Here is a 15,309-nt window from a genome sequence, read left to right on the forward strand (position 1 = left end):
GACCAGTAACATTTTTCGTTTTCAAAATGGGAAAGGTGTATCAGTTTAAATACCTTCTTTGAAATAAACGGGAGTCAAGATCGCAGTAGGGAAAAAAAGCTGATGGTGATTTTTTTTTCTTTTTTTCAGCAAGGACATAACAGGTTTGTACCATTTCCATCGCCGGAGGTTGTTGGTGTCGCTGCGGACTGTTTCAGCACCTCGCTGAGCAGACAGCTCCCATTTACGCTCCATCTGCAACGCTTCTGCTCCTGTTCTTCGAGTGTTCCCCCATCCCGTGGCGTCGATTTCGTTTCAGAGCATCCTATTATTCGTTTTCTGTAGTTTTCCAGAACTCCAAACGGAGACGTTTATCTTCAAAGCAATATATATATTTTTTTTTTTTTTTTTTTTAATAATTACTATTATTATTAATAAAATAAATCACCTGGCGTCACCGGACTGATCGTGCAAAATCTACGGAATAGCTTACAAATAGAAGTTGTTGAATCAACATTGTGAGGCGACGGTGGTGGTATCAAAGGCTATATGACTGCTTCTGCTATAGGATACAAAGCGTTTGACTAACATCTAGAACAAAATGGTTTATCTGTGGTTCGGAAGTCCATTTCGACGTCTGGACACCTAGTACATTTGTGGACCAGAGACGGGAACTGCCAGTAGTAAGTAACGCAGCCCGTATAACGGTTTTTTTTGTTATCAATGACGTTTTCATATTCACTATTTATTTTCCAAATGTATGTAAGACACCAGTTTACATGAAATGGTCATGTATAGGCCTACGTGCTCAGTGATATGTCACTGTGTGTGGCTTTTTAAAAAATGCATTATAGTCTGAAATAAATTGCTATCTTAAAAACTGTGAGAAATAGACAACCGTGTATGAAATGTATAAACTGCCCCGTTAATGTGTGGCTAGTGAAATTAGGACGGTTATACGTTGAACAAAACCTACACCTATCGTTTTAAGGCAAGAGTGGTAACAGCTACATGCTGCACTCGCTAAATGTAAAATATTTACCGATGAATCAAATCAGCGGTCTGACTGGTGGGATACTGTAATAAAGCCCGGTTTTGCCTCAAACACACCAGACTCTCTGAATTACTTTACGTTGAATACTTGCATACCATCGCACGCATTAGGCTACGTTATTCACGTATTATCTTTACTGTTTCTGTGGTTCGACTCAATAATTCTTTATAGGCTGATACACTCAACCCGCGTATTAAGGTTTCCAGGCACCAGTCGTTAATATGCTACCGTTCCTCCTTTCCTCGCAGGCTAAGTGAATGCAGCAGGTTCCACTGTCATATCACCTTCTCGCGCTATAGCGGGGAGCCGGGGACCACTTCACGAATTATGAGCGGAAGCCTCCTCCTGCGTGGATTTTGATTACCTCCATCAAAGCCCGGCTCTCCAGGTACCAGCCGACGGAACCTTCTATGAGGATCGTGATGGCCCACCTTCAGGCTGGCCTCAGTGCCGAAACCATAGAGAAAGCCCGCCTAGAGCTGAACGAAAACCCAGACACGCTGCATCAGGACATCCAGCAGGTACGGGACATGGTCATAACCCGACCGGATATCGGGTTCCTGCGCACGGACGACGCCTTCATCCTGAGGTTCCTCAGGGCCCGCAAGTTCAACCAGCTCGAGACATTCAAACTTCTGGCCCAGTACTTCCAGTACCGCCAACAGAACCTGGAGATGTTCCAGAACTTTAAGGCCGACGACCCCGGCATGAAGCGCGCGCTCATGGACGGGTTCCCCGGCATCCTCGAAACGCCAGATCAGTACGGGAGAAAGATCCTCATCCTCTTCGCTTCTAACTGGGACCAGAGTAGGTAAATGTTTAAATCATTGTTAACTTTCTGTTTCCATCTCATTCTTACTGCCCTGCAGACATCTGAAGCGTATAAATGCAAACGAACACACGCCACACCTCGTTTCATAACGACTGGAGAGATAACTCCTTCTAGATTCCTTGAACGTTCTTTCCCATATTTGTCCACATTCGTTTAATTTGTTTTAACTTGTCAGATTCTGTCATCGTAGAATGAGCGGGTGCTTGGCATTTGAATTCGATGTGAATGTCAGACACTATGCAATCATTGTGTGACAGCACCTGAGTGTAAATTCTGATTAGCTACGAACCCCAATGTTCTTTGAAACTCTCTAATACAAGTGTATTGAACGTCAAGAACATGTTACAGTGAAAAACATATCAAAAATATTATTTTATTTTTATCGAATGTCCCGTGTAGTGTAGGATTCTGTGTGGTGGAATATATTGTTCTTGAGATTAAGATCGGGGATCAAGATGAATTTCTGGGTCTCAGGACAACAGTACAACAATAGAAAAGAATTACTTGGCTAAACCTTCTGTTTTCTTGTGATATGAGAGTACTGTATGGGTTAGGCTTCAAAGAGATGCGTTAAAATCATTAATATGAGATAAATATTTATAAATTCATGTGTTTGAATACATTCATGATGAAAATCAATTTCACTAGAAAAGCAGCAAAATAGATTATACTATAATCTCAAATCCAAAAAGTGAAAAAATTGGGGGGAATGGGTTTTCCATTCAAATGAATGATAATCATGAGCTTACTATGAAGGAATAAACCAAATAAAATGTATTTGAAGGCATTTATGTTTTTAAAAATTAGGGTTGAGATTGGGTTAGAACTAGGGTTCAAAATAACCTAAATGACTAAAAATTAAATCCAAAAATGGGACTGTGGCGCAGGCAGTACGTGACACTGCACTGTGATGGTGTCTCAGTTGATGTAATCTTTGGGATGCAGGAGTATGACTGAGACTTTAAGACGTTGTTAACACTGTGATAAAGTGCTTCTGCTGTGACAGTTCCAGCTGCTGTAAGCAGTTTGATAGTGTGACTGTAACTGTATTTTCTTTCTGCTGCGAACATTGTAATACAGGAGTATGACTGAGACTTTAAGACGTTGTTAACACCGTGATAAAGTGCTTCTGCTGTGACTGTTCAGTTGCTGTAAGCAGTTTGATAGTGTGACTGTAATTGTGTTTTTTACTGCTTTCATGTTGGATAGACACTAATAATATATGAGTCAGTGAACTGTGACGTGACCTCTTTGTAGACTGAGCTTGCGCAGTTTCGCAGGGTTACCTGTCTCCCTCCCTCAACTCTCTCTGCAGGAACTCCTTCTCGGACATCCTGCGTGCAATCCTCCTCTCTCTGGAGGTGCTCATCGAGGACCCGGAGCTGCAGATCAACGGCTTCATCTTGATCATCGACTGGAGCGACTTCTCCTTCAAACAAGCCTCCAAGCTCACCCCCAGCATCCTCAAGCTGGCCATCGAGGGGCTGCAGGTGGGTATGCCTGGGCTGGTTTAGGTACACATGGCATATATCATACATTTATGGAGCACCTTGCAACCAGTGTGGTCTTGTATAACTTTGCAGTTGAATTAACACTGATGATTGTATTGTGTTCATGCCTCTCACCCAGTGCATGCTGGGAAAGGCTCCGCAATCCTGACCAGGGATAGGGTTAGATGATGGATGGATGGATGGATAGATGAATTTTACTGTGTAACAATTAATTGTGATCCTTGTGAACAAAGTGTTCCCAGGAACTTTACAGGAATTGGTAAATTCGTAAGGGGGCTACACAGGGAAGATTGTTGAGTCAATTCACTCACGTGTCAAATGAATGGATTTTATGGTATTGTCGCAAGCTGTGTAATTTATACTACATAAACCTTGCAGAGTTGAAACCAATGGAGTTAGTTCCCTGCCACAGATCAAAGTAGGAATCCGAGCTGAGACACATCACTTAACCAGGCATTCACTCCACAGGGAAATCATGATTATGCATGACTACACGCCTGGACTTAGACAGGGAGGGTTTCAGTTAATGCTTAGACTCCAAGTCCGTGTAGCCCTTTTTGGGTTGTCTGGATGTTTTGCTTTCATAATGTTAGGTGCTTTGTGCCAAGCCTGATCTTGACTCCTTGTAATAAGTAGTGCTCGACATTTATGCTGATCCACATTTGCATGTGGATGGACTGTTGTGTCCTGTTGCTAAGTAACCGAATGAAGGGAAAGGTAATGTGCGCACTTATTGTGAATACTGTGACCTCCAGGGCACGTGATTGTATTAACATTGGGTTTTAGTTTTATTTTTTTATTTTATTTTTTTTTTTGTGTGTGTGAAGATGCAAAGGCTGCACAGATTCACTTTTCCTTTCTGCTTCCAGCAGAAGTGACTTTTCCATCCCACCGAAGCTCAATTGCCTGACTAACTGTGTAATCTAAAGTTAATCTTCTGTGCTTTGTTGGCGCATACATACGCTATTAATTTCTATCCTAAGATGTAGCGAGAGACCGCTTTCCCCTGATGGAAAATTGCAGCCGGGATGAAGCGGCCAGTAAACGCTCTCCGCCTGGAGCGTACCTTCAGCTCCTAATCGTTTTCCAGACTATCCACCAAGGAGGGACGCTCCTTAAATGTTATATTAATCATCCCACGGCCTGGGTCACAGTGCCATTAAAACCAGCAATTAAGAAGCGTAGGAGCTAATTATGCGACCAGTGTGGTTGGACACGGGGGAGAAGGGAACGATAGGAAGGCTGACGTGACCGGGGCTGCCGTGGGCCTCCAGCTTCCTTTATGGGCTGCGGCAGCAGTTTGTGTATTTTTACTGGAGGTAAGGTGTGCTCATTTTCTCTCTGTTTATGGACACATTAATACCTGCAGCATCAGGGCAGGGGCTATAAAATGGGGACACGGCAGTAGTGATGTCATCTTCCTCTTAGAAAAGGAGAGGGGAGTTCCACCAGTCACAGAGCACGTCGGTAACAATCAATAGAGTGATGCGTACGGTGGGCAGTGGCACCCTCTGGCTGCCCTCTAGACAAACCAGGGATGATATGGAGAAGATGGCCACAACGACATCATGGACATAGAAGAAACTGAGATGAGCTCAACCAATCATTCATTATACAAGTGCTGTGATTGGACTCTTTAGGCCATGTGATTGTTTGGTCCTCTTGTATGGTCTTATGCGATTGGTCTCTCCCCCCCTCTCTCTGTCACAGGACAGCTTCCCAGCTCGATTTGGCGGCATCCATTTTGTAAACCAGCCCTGGTACATCCATGCCTTGTACACTATCATTAAGCCTTTCCTCAAGGACAAGACCAGGAAAAGGGTAATTCCTTGTTAATAATATATGTATATATAATCCTTAAATTTAAAATTCCTCTGAATTTGGGATGACCAATCTCTCCAATCTATATTTATCTCTCTGTCTCTCTCTCTCTCTCTCTGACTCAAGATTTTTCTCCATGGCAACAACCTCAACAGTCTGCACCAGCTGATTTACCCAGAATGCCTGCCGTCGGAGTTTGGCGGAACCCTGCCGCCGTACGACATGGGGACGTGGGCGCGGGCGCTGCTGGGCCCGGACTACAGCGACGAGACGGAGTACACGCACACATACGACGCCCTGCACGTGAAGGAGGCCCTGGGCCGGCCCGACCGGGACAGCGAAGACAACCCAATGAGGAGGTGAGAGTCTGCGCCCCCCCCCTCCCCCCTCCCCGAACCGAGGGGCCCGACGGGCAGAGGTGCCCGCTCCGCTCCGCTCCATGCCAACGCAGGATGCCACGCGGTTCAGCCTTGTTCTCGCCAGGCCCGTTCGTCCAGATTATTTTCAGCGCTGTGGATTGCATTGCTTGTTTGTTTGTGACGCCCTTAACCAGGGCAGTGTTCATGGCTAATGTTTTCACTCGCTAGTGCATCACACTACATTGCTTGCTCATTGTTTTTAGCGGACCACCCTTATCCAGACCTGACCAATGAACCCTGCTTTTATTTTCACATGCTGTCCATTCATACAGCTGGATATGCACAGAGCAGCTCGCCTCTCCTGGTCTCCTCAGTCTGGCAACAGGGAGATAAACAAAGGGTCTGATTTTACTGCTTGTGGCTGCGCATTAAAATGTGAAGTATTGGGGAGAGGTGGGGTGCAGTCCATAGGTTATCCAAGTGAACCCTGTTTGATTCCCTGCCACGGCACCTTCCGACCTGCGATCTCTTCTCTGTCTGTAACCCTCTCCGCCTTCTCTCAGACTGGCTAAAATCAAAAAAAAAAAACGAAAGATGGTGCTGCCCGCTCTTCGAAAAAAGAAAAAAATATCTGTTAATTCACAGAACCTTTTAATCAAATAATTCAGCCGTAATTCAAATCCATGCTGGAGCATGCTTGCGCTCGTTGTGGAGTGGTCCCCTGCTGCAACATTAACTGTGACAGAGCACAGTAGAGGCTGAACTCCATCGGTCACACTGTGCGGAAGCTTCTCTCGCTGAAGAGGGGTCCCCCTCCCGCCCGGCAGAGACGGTTATAATCAGAGCTTAGCCCCGCTGCAGTGGGAGGAGAGGAGCCCGAGCGTAAGAGGGCCGTAAGCTCCGCGCAGCCGCTAAATCCGGATAAAACTCAGAATGCGGGGATTAGTGGCGTCGGGACGGCGGCTGGACCCGTCGGCTGTCCCGCGTTACTTAAAACGTCCTGAGAATCGCCTTCCCGCTGTAAAACTCGCTCGGGCCTGGCTGAACGCTACGGGCAGTGTACAGCGCATGGGGATCACTGTCTGCCACAGGGGGTCTACTGTCTCCAACCAGCAGCTCACCATGTGGTCAGAGAGGATTTAGGGACATATTGCATTACATTGAATTTAATTCATTTCAACTATTTTTGACCAATTAAACCACATAGCCAACAGCTGTGCGCTGCTCCAGTACATCCACCTGAGACCAAGTGACTCTTTCTACTCTACAGAGCACATTGGTCCTGCTTTACTGAGACCTTTAGCACTGGCTACACCTTATAGCACACATAAATCTAATAACACAACCAATGATTGGTGCAAAAGAAATACCTTGACCAATCACTGATCACGTTATTGGTTTGGTGCATGCTAAAAGGTGTTGCACATGCTAAAGGCCTTAGTAAATCAGGTTCACAGTGCACTGCAGGAGAGCGGCAACTGATGGAGGACAGGCTATAACTGACTTCAACTGGTACGCCTGCAGGCATTCAGGAAACCTGCCAACTTAAACCCACCCTACCCCAATAAGGCAAAGCCTGTGTTCCACCCCCACAGACTAACAAATATATCTGAGTGTATATCATGCCGAAATATCTCACAGTTATGTTTTTGTTGTGAATTGGTGTTCTCACATAATTCTGACTGTGAAACTCTACCATCTGTGACAGTGTTAAAGGCTGGATATGTGAGAATTAAAGAAAAAAGGAGCTGTCAGGCTCAGATCTCAGCAGTCAGAGCATCAGATTTAGGAAATCTCCCAAACAGGTTTTGCAGGGCTTCAATTGCCTTTGTAGCATCTTAGTCTCTGATTTTTAGTGGAAGGACTCAAGAAAGGATATTGTATCAGAATCTGCAAATTATCCCATTCCTACAGCATTTAAAAAACTGAGTGAGAAATCAAATGGCTTTATAGACTCAGGTCAGAAGAGGAGCAATGGGATTTTTTCCATGACACTACTGCTAATTCTAAGGTCTGCTGAAAGAACTCTTCCTGACTGTTACATCCTCCTGCAGGTCTCAGTCAGCAGTGGAGCCAGGCACTCTGAAGCACAGAGAGAGAGAGGACGAGACGGCACAGCCTCTACTGGCCCTGGACTGAGAGGAGAGGAGGAGAGAGGAGGAGAGGAGAGGAGAGGAGGAGGGGAGAGGAAAGGAGAGGAGATGAGTGGAGAGGAGAGGAGCAGCAAGACCAGAAAAGAGAGCTGGTTAGAGAGGAGGAGAAGGAGGAAGGGGAGGAGGAACTACTTCACACGCTCCAGTTTACAGGTATAAGTCTCACCCGGGCCCCATCCTCTCAGTGAGTTCCGCCTGCTTCCAGGCTGTCTGTTTTCCTCCAAGCCTCTCTGACACAAACGAGGCAGCGAGAAATCTGACACAGAGACTTTAAAATTTCAACGATTGGCTGTGTGCTAAAAAAAGACACTTATTTTGTCTGTTCAAAGCGAAATGTGAATGTATCACGTAATTGGAGCCTCAACTACTGTGACCTCATCCAAACTGAAATGTACAATGGAATGTACGCGATGAACAAGACATAACAACGAACACAGAACTGTGTACATAAAAGTGTGTAAACAGGGTCATTCAGTCAAAGGACGCTGCAAGAGGAAGTGATGGGGGAGGGGACAGATGTAGGTAGCCTTTCTGATATGTGTGTGGCAATGTAAACTGGTATTGTTAAAAAGTATTTTTATTTAACACGGTAAATCCGATTAAGGTTGTTCAAACAATATATCATCGCGTTGCGGCAGCTGCCAAGGTGTTTTGCCGTCTGGTCGTTCCATTTATGTGTTAAAATGTGCAGATGTGAGATTATAAGCGCTACAGACTACATAAGACTGGTAAACAAAACAGGCAAAAGAAACCTGAGAGGAGACTTCCCAAACTGTGGCTGCAGCTTCTTACTGACGCACAGCATTGTTCCTGAAGGGCCCCATGTGTCTTCAGGTATTAGACCTTAATAAAGAAGAAAATTAAGGCTGTAAAAAAAGTTTCTTTTTTTTTTTTTTTTTGGTTGTTGAATGTAAAAAAATTATTTGTGCAATTTGACTGATAAATAAAAGAGATTAAATATTTAAAATACCGAGGGAAAAATGACATTATAATCAGAAATGCTTTTTTTCGGTTTAGTGTTTCATATGACTGTGTATGCATGAGTGTGTGTTTCTTTATTTTTCCTCTCTCTCTTTCTTGCTTGCTCTCTCTCTCTCTCTCTCTCTCTCTCTCTCTCGTGTAAGCAGCTGTGAGTCACCATTTCACGAAGCGCAGTATCTCCAGGAAAACCCACGTAAGCACTCTGGAGACTGTGACATAAAGCTATGAGATAAGCACAGAGTGATAGATTTAAAAAGAAGTAGATAACACTCATATTTGGATACAATATTAAGTCTGAAGACTTATATGACTATTATGGCATGAAAATGCTGGCAAATCCAATTTAGGCTGCCTTACGCGATTACTTCAACAACTATAATACCCAATGAGATGACTACCGCTGTCTAGCCCAGTGGTAACTAAAAATGTTCTACCATTCTGTAGGTTTTCACTCAGTAATCCTAAGAAAGTACACCTCATTCATCAGCTAGAGATCTCCTTGAGCTGCTAATTAGTAGAATCAAGTGCACCAAATTAGAGTTGAAATAAAAACCTACCGGATGTTAGATCTCCAGGAATAGAGTTGGTTACCACTGGTCTAACCAGCCCTGTACTTGTTTTATTTAATCATTATTACCAGCAGCTCTCTTCTTGTGCTCTTACAGAATAGTATACATGTAAAGATTCCCTCTCTGGACATGTTAGTCAATCTACCAGTGCAGCACAAACGGTTAAACCCTCTCACCATGGCAACGAGTAAAACTGGTTGCTCTACACTCAAATTAAGCACAGAAATTTTGTCAGCTGGTTCTGTTGTGAAACAAATTGTTCTTTTTAATTGTGCAATTTTAAAAACATCTTGATTTACGTTTTTGTGAGAAATAATATTTGTGACTTTGTATGTCATTGAAAATTATGTATCATTTTTTTTCAATACTATTCTGGAATTTTACATTTGGCCAACTACTACTACAAAATCAGGTGAAAGGGCTTCTCTATTAATACGTGACTTTCTAATCTGCAGCTGGGCTACGTGTACTCACAGTCTTGTTCTTTAGATTTTGCGCGTTACGGAGGGACTGATATGGGAATATGTGGCCTGACCTCCTGGTCTCTCAGAATAGGAGCGTCTCTCACTGGTGCTGATTCAGCACTGACTGTGCACATTCTGACAAAATCAGCAATCTGACGCCAATGCCTCCCAAGCAATGGACATGACACAGCGTTCAGTATCTTAGCCACATCGAGAACAGCATACAACACAGCGTTCAGTAACTTAGCCACATCGAGAACAGCATACAACACTGCGTTCAGTATCTTAGCCACAGCAATTTCATCTTGCACTTGTATCTTCATCTTGATGTAGCTTTTTATTATCAGAATCAGAATCAGAATCAAATCGATTTATGCAGTTCATTTACATCGTAGGATGATAGAACTTGTCAACACACCAAGGAACATTATGCGGTATATCTCTTATGGTAAAAACTGTGTTTCAGTGGGAACTAGAAACATATATAAGACTATGGTCTTCTATCCAAAAACTGAAAAATGAAAAGATCTTTAAAATATAATTTAGATTCAGATAGATAGGAAATTACATTATGGTTTTCAGTGGAAAGCAGCAAAATAGGTAGTATTATATGTCCAAAAACTGAAAAAAGCAAAAATGGAAAAATCCTTATTTTTTTGATGCAGATTGACAGCAAATCACGTTTTTTAAGAACCTCAGTGAAATAAATTAATAGAAATGTTTTAAGAAATGTATGATCAAAAATGTGTTTCAGTGCAAACCAGAAAGATATATAAGACTATAGTCTTATGTTCAAAAAGGGAAACAAATTCCAAAAAATTTTTAAATGTCATGTTTTGATTCACTGACTAAAATGAAGTGCACATTTTTAAAACAAATCCGTTCATCTCTCGCTTTGCTATCTAACTAGCACAGACAGACTTTAGAATGGGCATATGCATCCCAGTTTTCTTTGGACATCATGTTGCTTTCTGCTTTTAGAAAGGGAGTTTTTTCCCCAGACAAAAGTATTTTATCGTATTTATAATGCTATAATTATAATTAATAATTTTCCTGGACCTTTTTTCAATATTAATCTGTTACTACTGTTGCATGTGTCTCTTGGGTGGAGTACAGTATTTTTCTGATGATGATGGTTTTGTATATGCATGTATACCTCTATGCATGTAGCTGAGTGTGTTCTCACTGCACTACGAGTTATACCTGGTTAGCAAATAATCTGCAGCCTGTCCAGTAAATTTAGAAAATGTAAAATATTTTTTTCAGGCAATGGAAAATTAGTGCAGTGGTTCCCATCCCTATTTCTGGAGATCTACTGTCCTGGAGGTTTTCACTCCAGCCCTAACAAAACACACCCCCTACAACAGGTTAGGGATCAAGTAGAGCTGCTGATTAGTAGAAACAGGGTTTGGTCTACCATCCAGAGGGGTTTTCATTTCAAGTTTGGTAGATCTCCAGGAACAGGGTTGGGAACTACTGATGTAGCGTCCTCCATGCTTCTCTGCCAGGTTTCTGTGGAATCCAGATAGCCTGTCAATCAGGAACACTCACGGCTGAATCTTGGTAACAGTTTCCATGGTTTCAACCCCCTTCCTGAAGGGCGGACAGTCAATCTTGTCCGGATTACACCATCTTTCTCATTCAGATGAGAGCTTGTGCATTATGGAGCAGTAAAGTAAATGCTTTTGTGATGCTGAGTTCACACCTCTGCCCTGTTCACTCTGGTTTTGTTGGAAATTAAAAGCGCTGCCTACATTTACTCATGCAAGAGGGAGACAGCACCCACAGACAAGCAAGCTGTTCATCACTTAGCTTTGTGTCCATTAGGGACAAATTATCAACATGAACAGTGAAGTCTAATCATTCCACAGCTGCATTCTGCATCATGTGAAGAGGCACTGTTATCAGCAATTATCAGTAATTATGGATAATTATCAGCAATTACCTGAGCAATATTCTGAAGGGGCCAAAAGAGCCCATAGCAAAATTGCAATATAACAAACCACATAGAAAAACTGTGCCATCTAGTGGCTAAAAATAAGTACTGGAAACAGCAGCAGCTGTTTCAAGTTTTCAGGACTTATTTAAATGAAACACCAACTGAAAACCGACGATTGATAATTTAGATCGAACTAAAAGTACCTGACTTGTCTAATGTACTGTACATTTGAACTCCTATTACTTTAGTAAATTAGTTTATGGCATGAATAATTATTCTTTAGATTGTTCTTTCATGAATTCAGACCGTTCTAATATAAGACTGGTAAAGATCTTACTCAATTTTTAAAAAAAGAAAAAAAAAGTCAGACAGCTAGCTTGAATAACTTTGAATAACAATGCCTGAATCTTCATAATGCATTGAGCATATTTAAAGCAAACTGGCATGGCAGATAAGGTCTGGAATTTGAAATGGGGGAAGGGGACTGGAGAAGAAATGGAGCCGACCCACCCAAGTTGTCCCAAATGTTTATTGCAGCCTCAAAACAGAAAATTTACAGAAAACCGTCGACAGCTGACGAAACGCCTCAGGAATGCAATTTCACAATAATTTAAAACCGGTTAGTTACCCTTTTACAGCAGAATACCATGTAAACCTAAAGGAAACGTGTGCTGCATAAACCTCTGTTCAAATGTGAACCGCAAAAAGAAATAATTCCTTTTCTTTTTTTTGAGACAGTTGTGATGTGTTATTGCTAGCTGTGCGATGTCTTTCCCTTGAAGTGATATGCTGAAGCAGCAAGGACCCACCTTTCACATATGGCTTTGAAAAAGTTCTTCAACACTTCTTTAAATTCAGAGAATTAAAAATGTTCATCTAAAAAGTGTCTTTAAAAATCTAGAATGAATCTTGTACAGCTGAAAATGTCAACTTAACACCGCCTTTAAAAATTCACAGACTTCAAAAGTGTTATTTATAAGAGTAGAAAAGACCCACTAGTGTTATAGAAAAAAAAAAACTTTTTTCCTACAAAACTGCATTATGCAACCTACTGGTTCTACTGATGAATTTCTGAAACACCTCTGCCACCTCCCAGAAAAAATAAAAGAAGAAAAAAAAAAAAAAAACAATAATTTGCACTGCAGAATTTCCTAAAGTCCGTCACTGCTTCGGCAGGTTCTGAATCACCATGATGTACGTAAAACGCCACAAATACGACAACATACTGAACCCACGGAGATAAAAAAAAAAACAATGATTCACAGTGAGAGAAGGGACTAAAAACACATCACTGAGTTTCCTTCAAAAGATCCAACTCGGTTTTCAGTTAATCCTTTAGCCTTGGTGCCCTGGCAGAGCCACATTTAACGTCCTTTTGATAAAATCGCTATGACGACGACATCAACAACAACAATAACAAACACTAGAAAGGGGGGGAAAACAAGAAAACGAGTGGAGCCCCAGATGCAGGAAGACAGTTGGGACATGAGAGATCAGGTACAGGCTCAATCCTCTTAAATTCGGCTGCATTCCCTTTAGATTAACTACTTTTTTTTTCTTTTTTTCTTTTTTTAACTCCCTCGCCTTCCCCCTCAACCCAACCACCCTTTTTTTTTTTTTAAAACCTTTTTTTTTTATTTTTCTTTTTTTTTAAACAGTTAATATTCTTAAGAATCCCAGTTGAAGAAACTCCATGCTGAGCACAGCTCTTGTAAAACCTGCAGTCATTCATATTCCAGGTCTCACACACACACAGACGCAAACACACACACACAGACAGACAGACAGGTGCACACTCACACACACACACACACACACACACACGCGCACACACTCTCCCCCTCTCTGCAGGCGGAGTGCCCCCCTCCTTTTGCAGTGAGACTTGACCGCGAACCGGCTGCCCGCTCGAAAAACCCAGGCTGTGTTTCTGCAGCGCGACTGCAAGCGGTCAGCAGGACCAAGCAGACACGGTCCAATCAGGAGTCAAAGAAACATGACCAGTAAAAAAAAAAATTTTTTTTAAAAGATGGAAAAAAAAATCTAACTGGGTTTATGTTCAAAGGTGTGTTTGTCACACAAGTCCCAAAAAAATAAACTAAATAAAAAAACCCACCTTAAGCTTCACAGCTGTGTGCAAAAGCACTCATTCATTAGTTAATAATAATAAAAAAAAACTATATTCATACAGAGCAGTGGTAATAGACATTCACTGATCCCGAACCACGTAGAGATTTAAACCTAAGCACAAGGAATAAAGAGAATGTGCTATCATCACTCACAACGTCTGGCTAACAGATGTGGTCCACTAAATATCAAGAGGTGAAGAAGCTGCTGTGGTTTCTTAGTTGAGGTGCGTGTGGAGAACACTTGCAGTACCAAACAGCTACCAAACAGAGGTACAGTGTGTTAAAATACTGAAAATAAGCTGACAATCTGCCGATAATGACATCACGGCTCATTATGGATGCTCAAAAAAAGCGAGCTGTGCACACGAGGTCATGCGCGCGCACGCACACACACACACACACGCACACGCACACACACACACACAGACACACACGCACACACACACACGCACCACCAGACAATTCCCTTGAGTAGCCCTGCCAGCATAGATTCTTGACAGCTGTGCGACAGTGACGTGAGCACTAAATACATACTGGTAATACAAAACGTTTCAGCTGAGCGACTCGGTGACAGACCGCTTCAGCTTTGCATAAAGATCCTTCACAGACGCGTCGCCGTTACGTCACAAAACAAGATGGCGGCCGTGACGAGGGGGGAACACACACGAGGGCGAGAGCTGGCCGCCCTCGGCCACAGGCTGAAACCTGCGGCTAACAAACAAAGACATGTACCTCTGCTCTTTTCACACTGACTGCAATTACAACTCAAAAAACTGAACAAAACATCCATCTAACAGACTAAAAATGAAAGGGGTCGGAGAGAGAGACTAAGAATATAACGCGATTAATGAAAGATGCTACCTAAGATCCTGAAAATCATTCACAATTTTCAATCGCAGAAAAAAACGTGAGATAAAATAAAGGGGGGGGGGGGGAATAATCACGAGCGGGAGAAAAAGCATAATCATACGTCACTAAAGAAAGGTTGAGTGAACTAAAAGAGTGAACCGTGGACAAGAAGAAAGGGTGAGAGACGAACAGACAGGGAGGATGGGTTCTGAAGGGGTTTGACTCCTGGACTCCACGCCACCAGTCAGGACTCTCTCCATGGTATTCTTTTTTTCGTTTTGTTTTTTTGTTTTTTTTCCCATTTTTTGCTCAGCGGTGGGATTTTTCAGACGCTCCCTCTCAGTGGAATGTTGTCGGGGTGTGTCCTCGTGATCTCCCCATGTTCCTGTTCAAGCTTTACGTATCTGTGGGGGAAGGGAGGGGCAGACAAACACAGCAGGGGTGAGTTAAAGCGCAGAGGTATGTACTTGCAGCAGGTAAGAGATCAAACAGGACCTGCAAACTCCACTATGGTAAAATGGCTAAAGAAATCGCCTCGAATAGGTTGAGTTTGATTCCCAGGTAAATATACAGCTGTATACACAGACTGTGTTTTAAAAAGGGGGGGATGCCCTGAAAGTTACTATGGGTAAGAACAACTGATAAATACCTAAAAGCATATGTAAACACTAA

General features: G+C 42.7%; 2 protein-coding genes across 51 annotated transcripts in view; one reads left to right on the forward strand and one right to left on the reverse strand.

Annotated features, from left to right (window-relative positions):
- The first annotated feature begins 176 nt into the window (after positions 1 to 176).
- Positions 177 to 9,039, forward strand: LOC135260798 (clavesin-1-like). Its single transcript, XM_064346346.1, has 6 exons — positions 177 to 662; positions 1,282 to 1,844; positions 3,181 to 3,355; positions 5,087 to 5,197; positions 5,324 to 5,556; positions 7,611 to 9,039. Exons 2-6 carry the CDS (start codon positions 1,444 to 1,446, stop codon positions 7,693 to 7,695), a joined length of 1,005 nt encoding a protein of 334 aa, XP_064202416.1. The 5' UTR covers positions 177 to 662; positions 1,282 to 1,443; the 3' UTR covers positions 7,696 to 9,039.
- A 3,136-nt stretch (positions 9,040 to 12,175) lies between these two features.
- Positions 12,176 to 15,309, reverse strand: part of asph (aspartate beta-hydroxylase) — a 32,287-nt gene continuing 29,153 nt past the window's right edge. For all 50 annotated transcript variants that reach the window (XM_064346390.1, XM_064346366.1, XM_064346383.1 and 47 more), the window contains one exon: positions 12,176 to 15,041. In XM_064346390.1, the coding sequence (XP_064202460.1) occupies positions 15,034 to 15,041 (8 nt within the window). In that variant the 3' untranslated portion in view covers positions 12,176 to 15,033. The remainder of the gene's footprint in view (positions 15,042 to 15,309) is intronic.

Source organism: Anguilla rostrata, chromosome 8 (genome assembly GCF_018555375.3).
Source record: "Anguilla rostrata isolate EN2019 chromosome 8, ASM1855537v3, whole genome shotgun sequence".
Taxonomy (NCBI): Eukaryota; Metazoa; Chordata; class Actinopteri; order Anguilliformes; family Anguillidae; genus Anguilla; species Anguilla rostrata.

Bases quoted from the DNA above. Each gene is read 5' to 3' on its own strand.
- LOC135260798 (XM_064346346.1), top strand. From the start codon at position 1,444: ATGAGGATCGTGATGGCCCACCTTCAGGCTGGCCTCAGTGCCGAAACC. The intron at 1,845-3,180 runs GTAAATGTTTAA...CTCTCTCTGCAG, and splicing joins TCTAACTGGGACCAGAGTAG to GAACTCCTTCTCGGACATCC. The intron at 3,356-5,086 runs GTGGGTATGCCT...TCTCTGTCACAG, and splicing joins TGGCCATCGAGGGGCTGCAG to GACAGCTTCCCAGCTCGATT.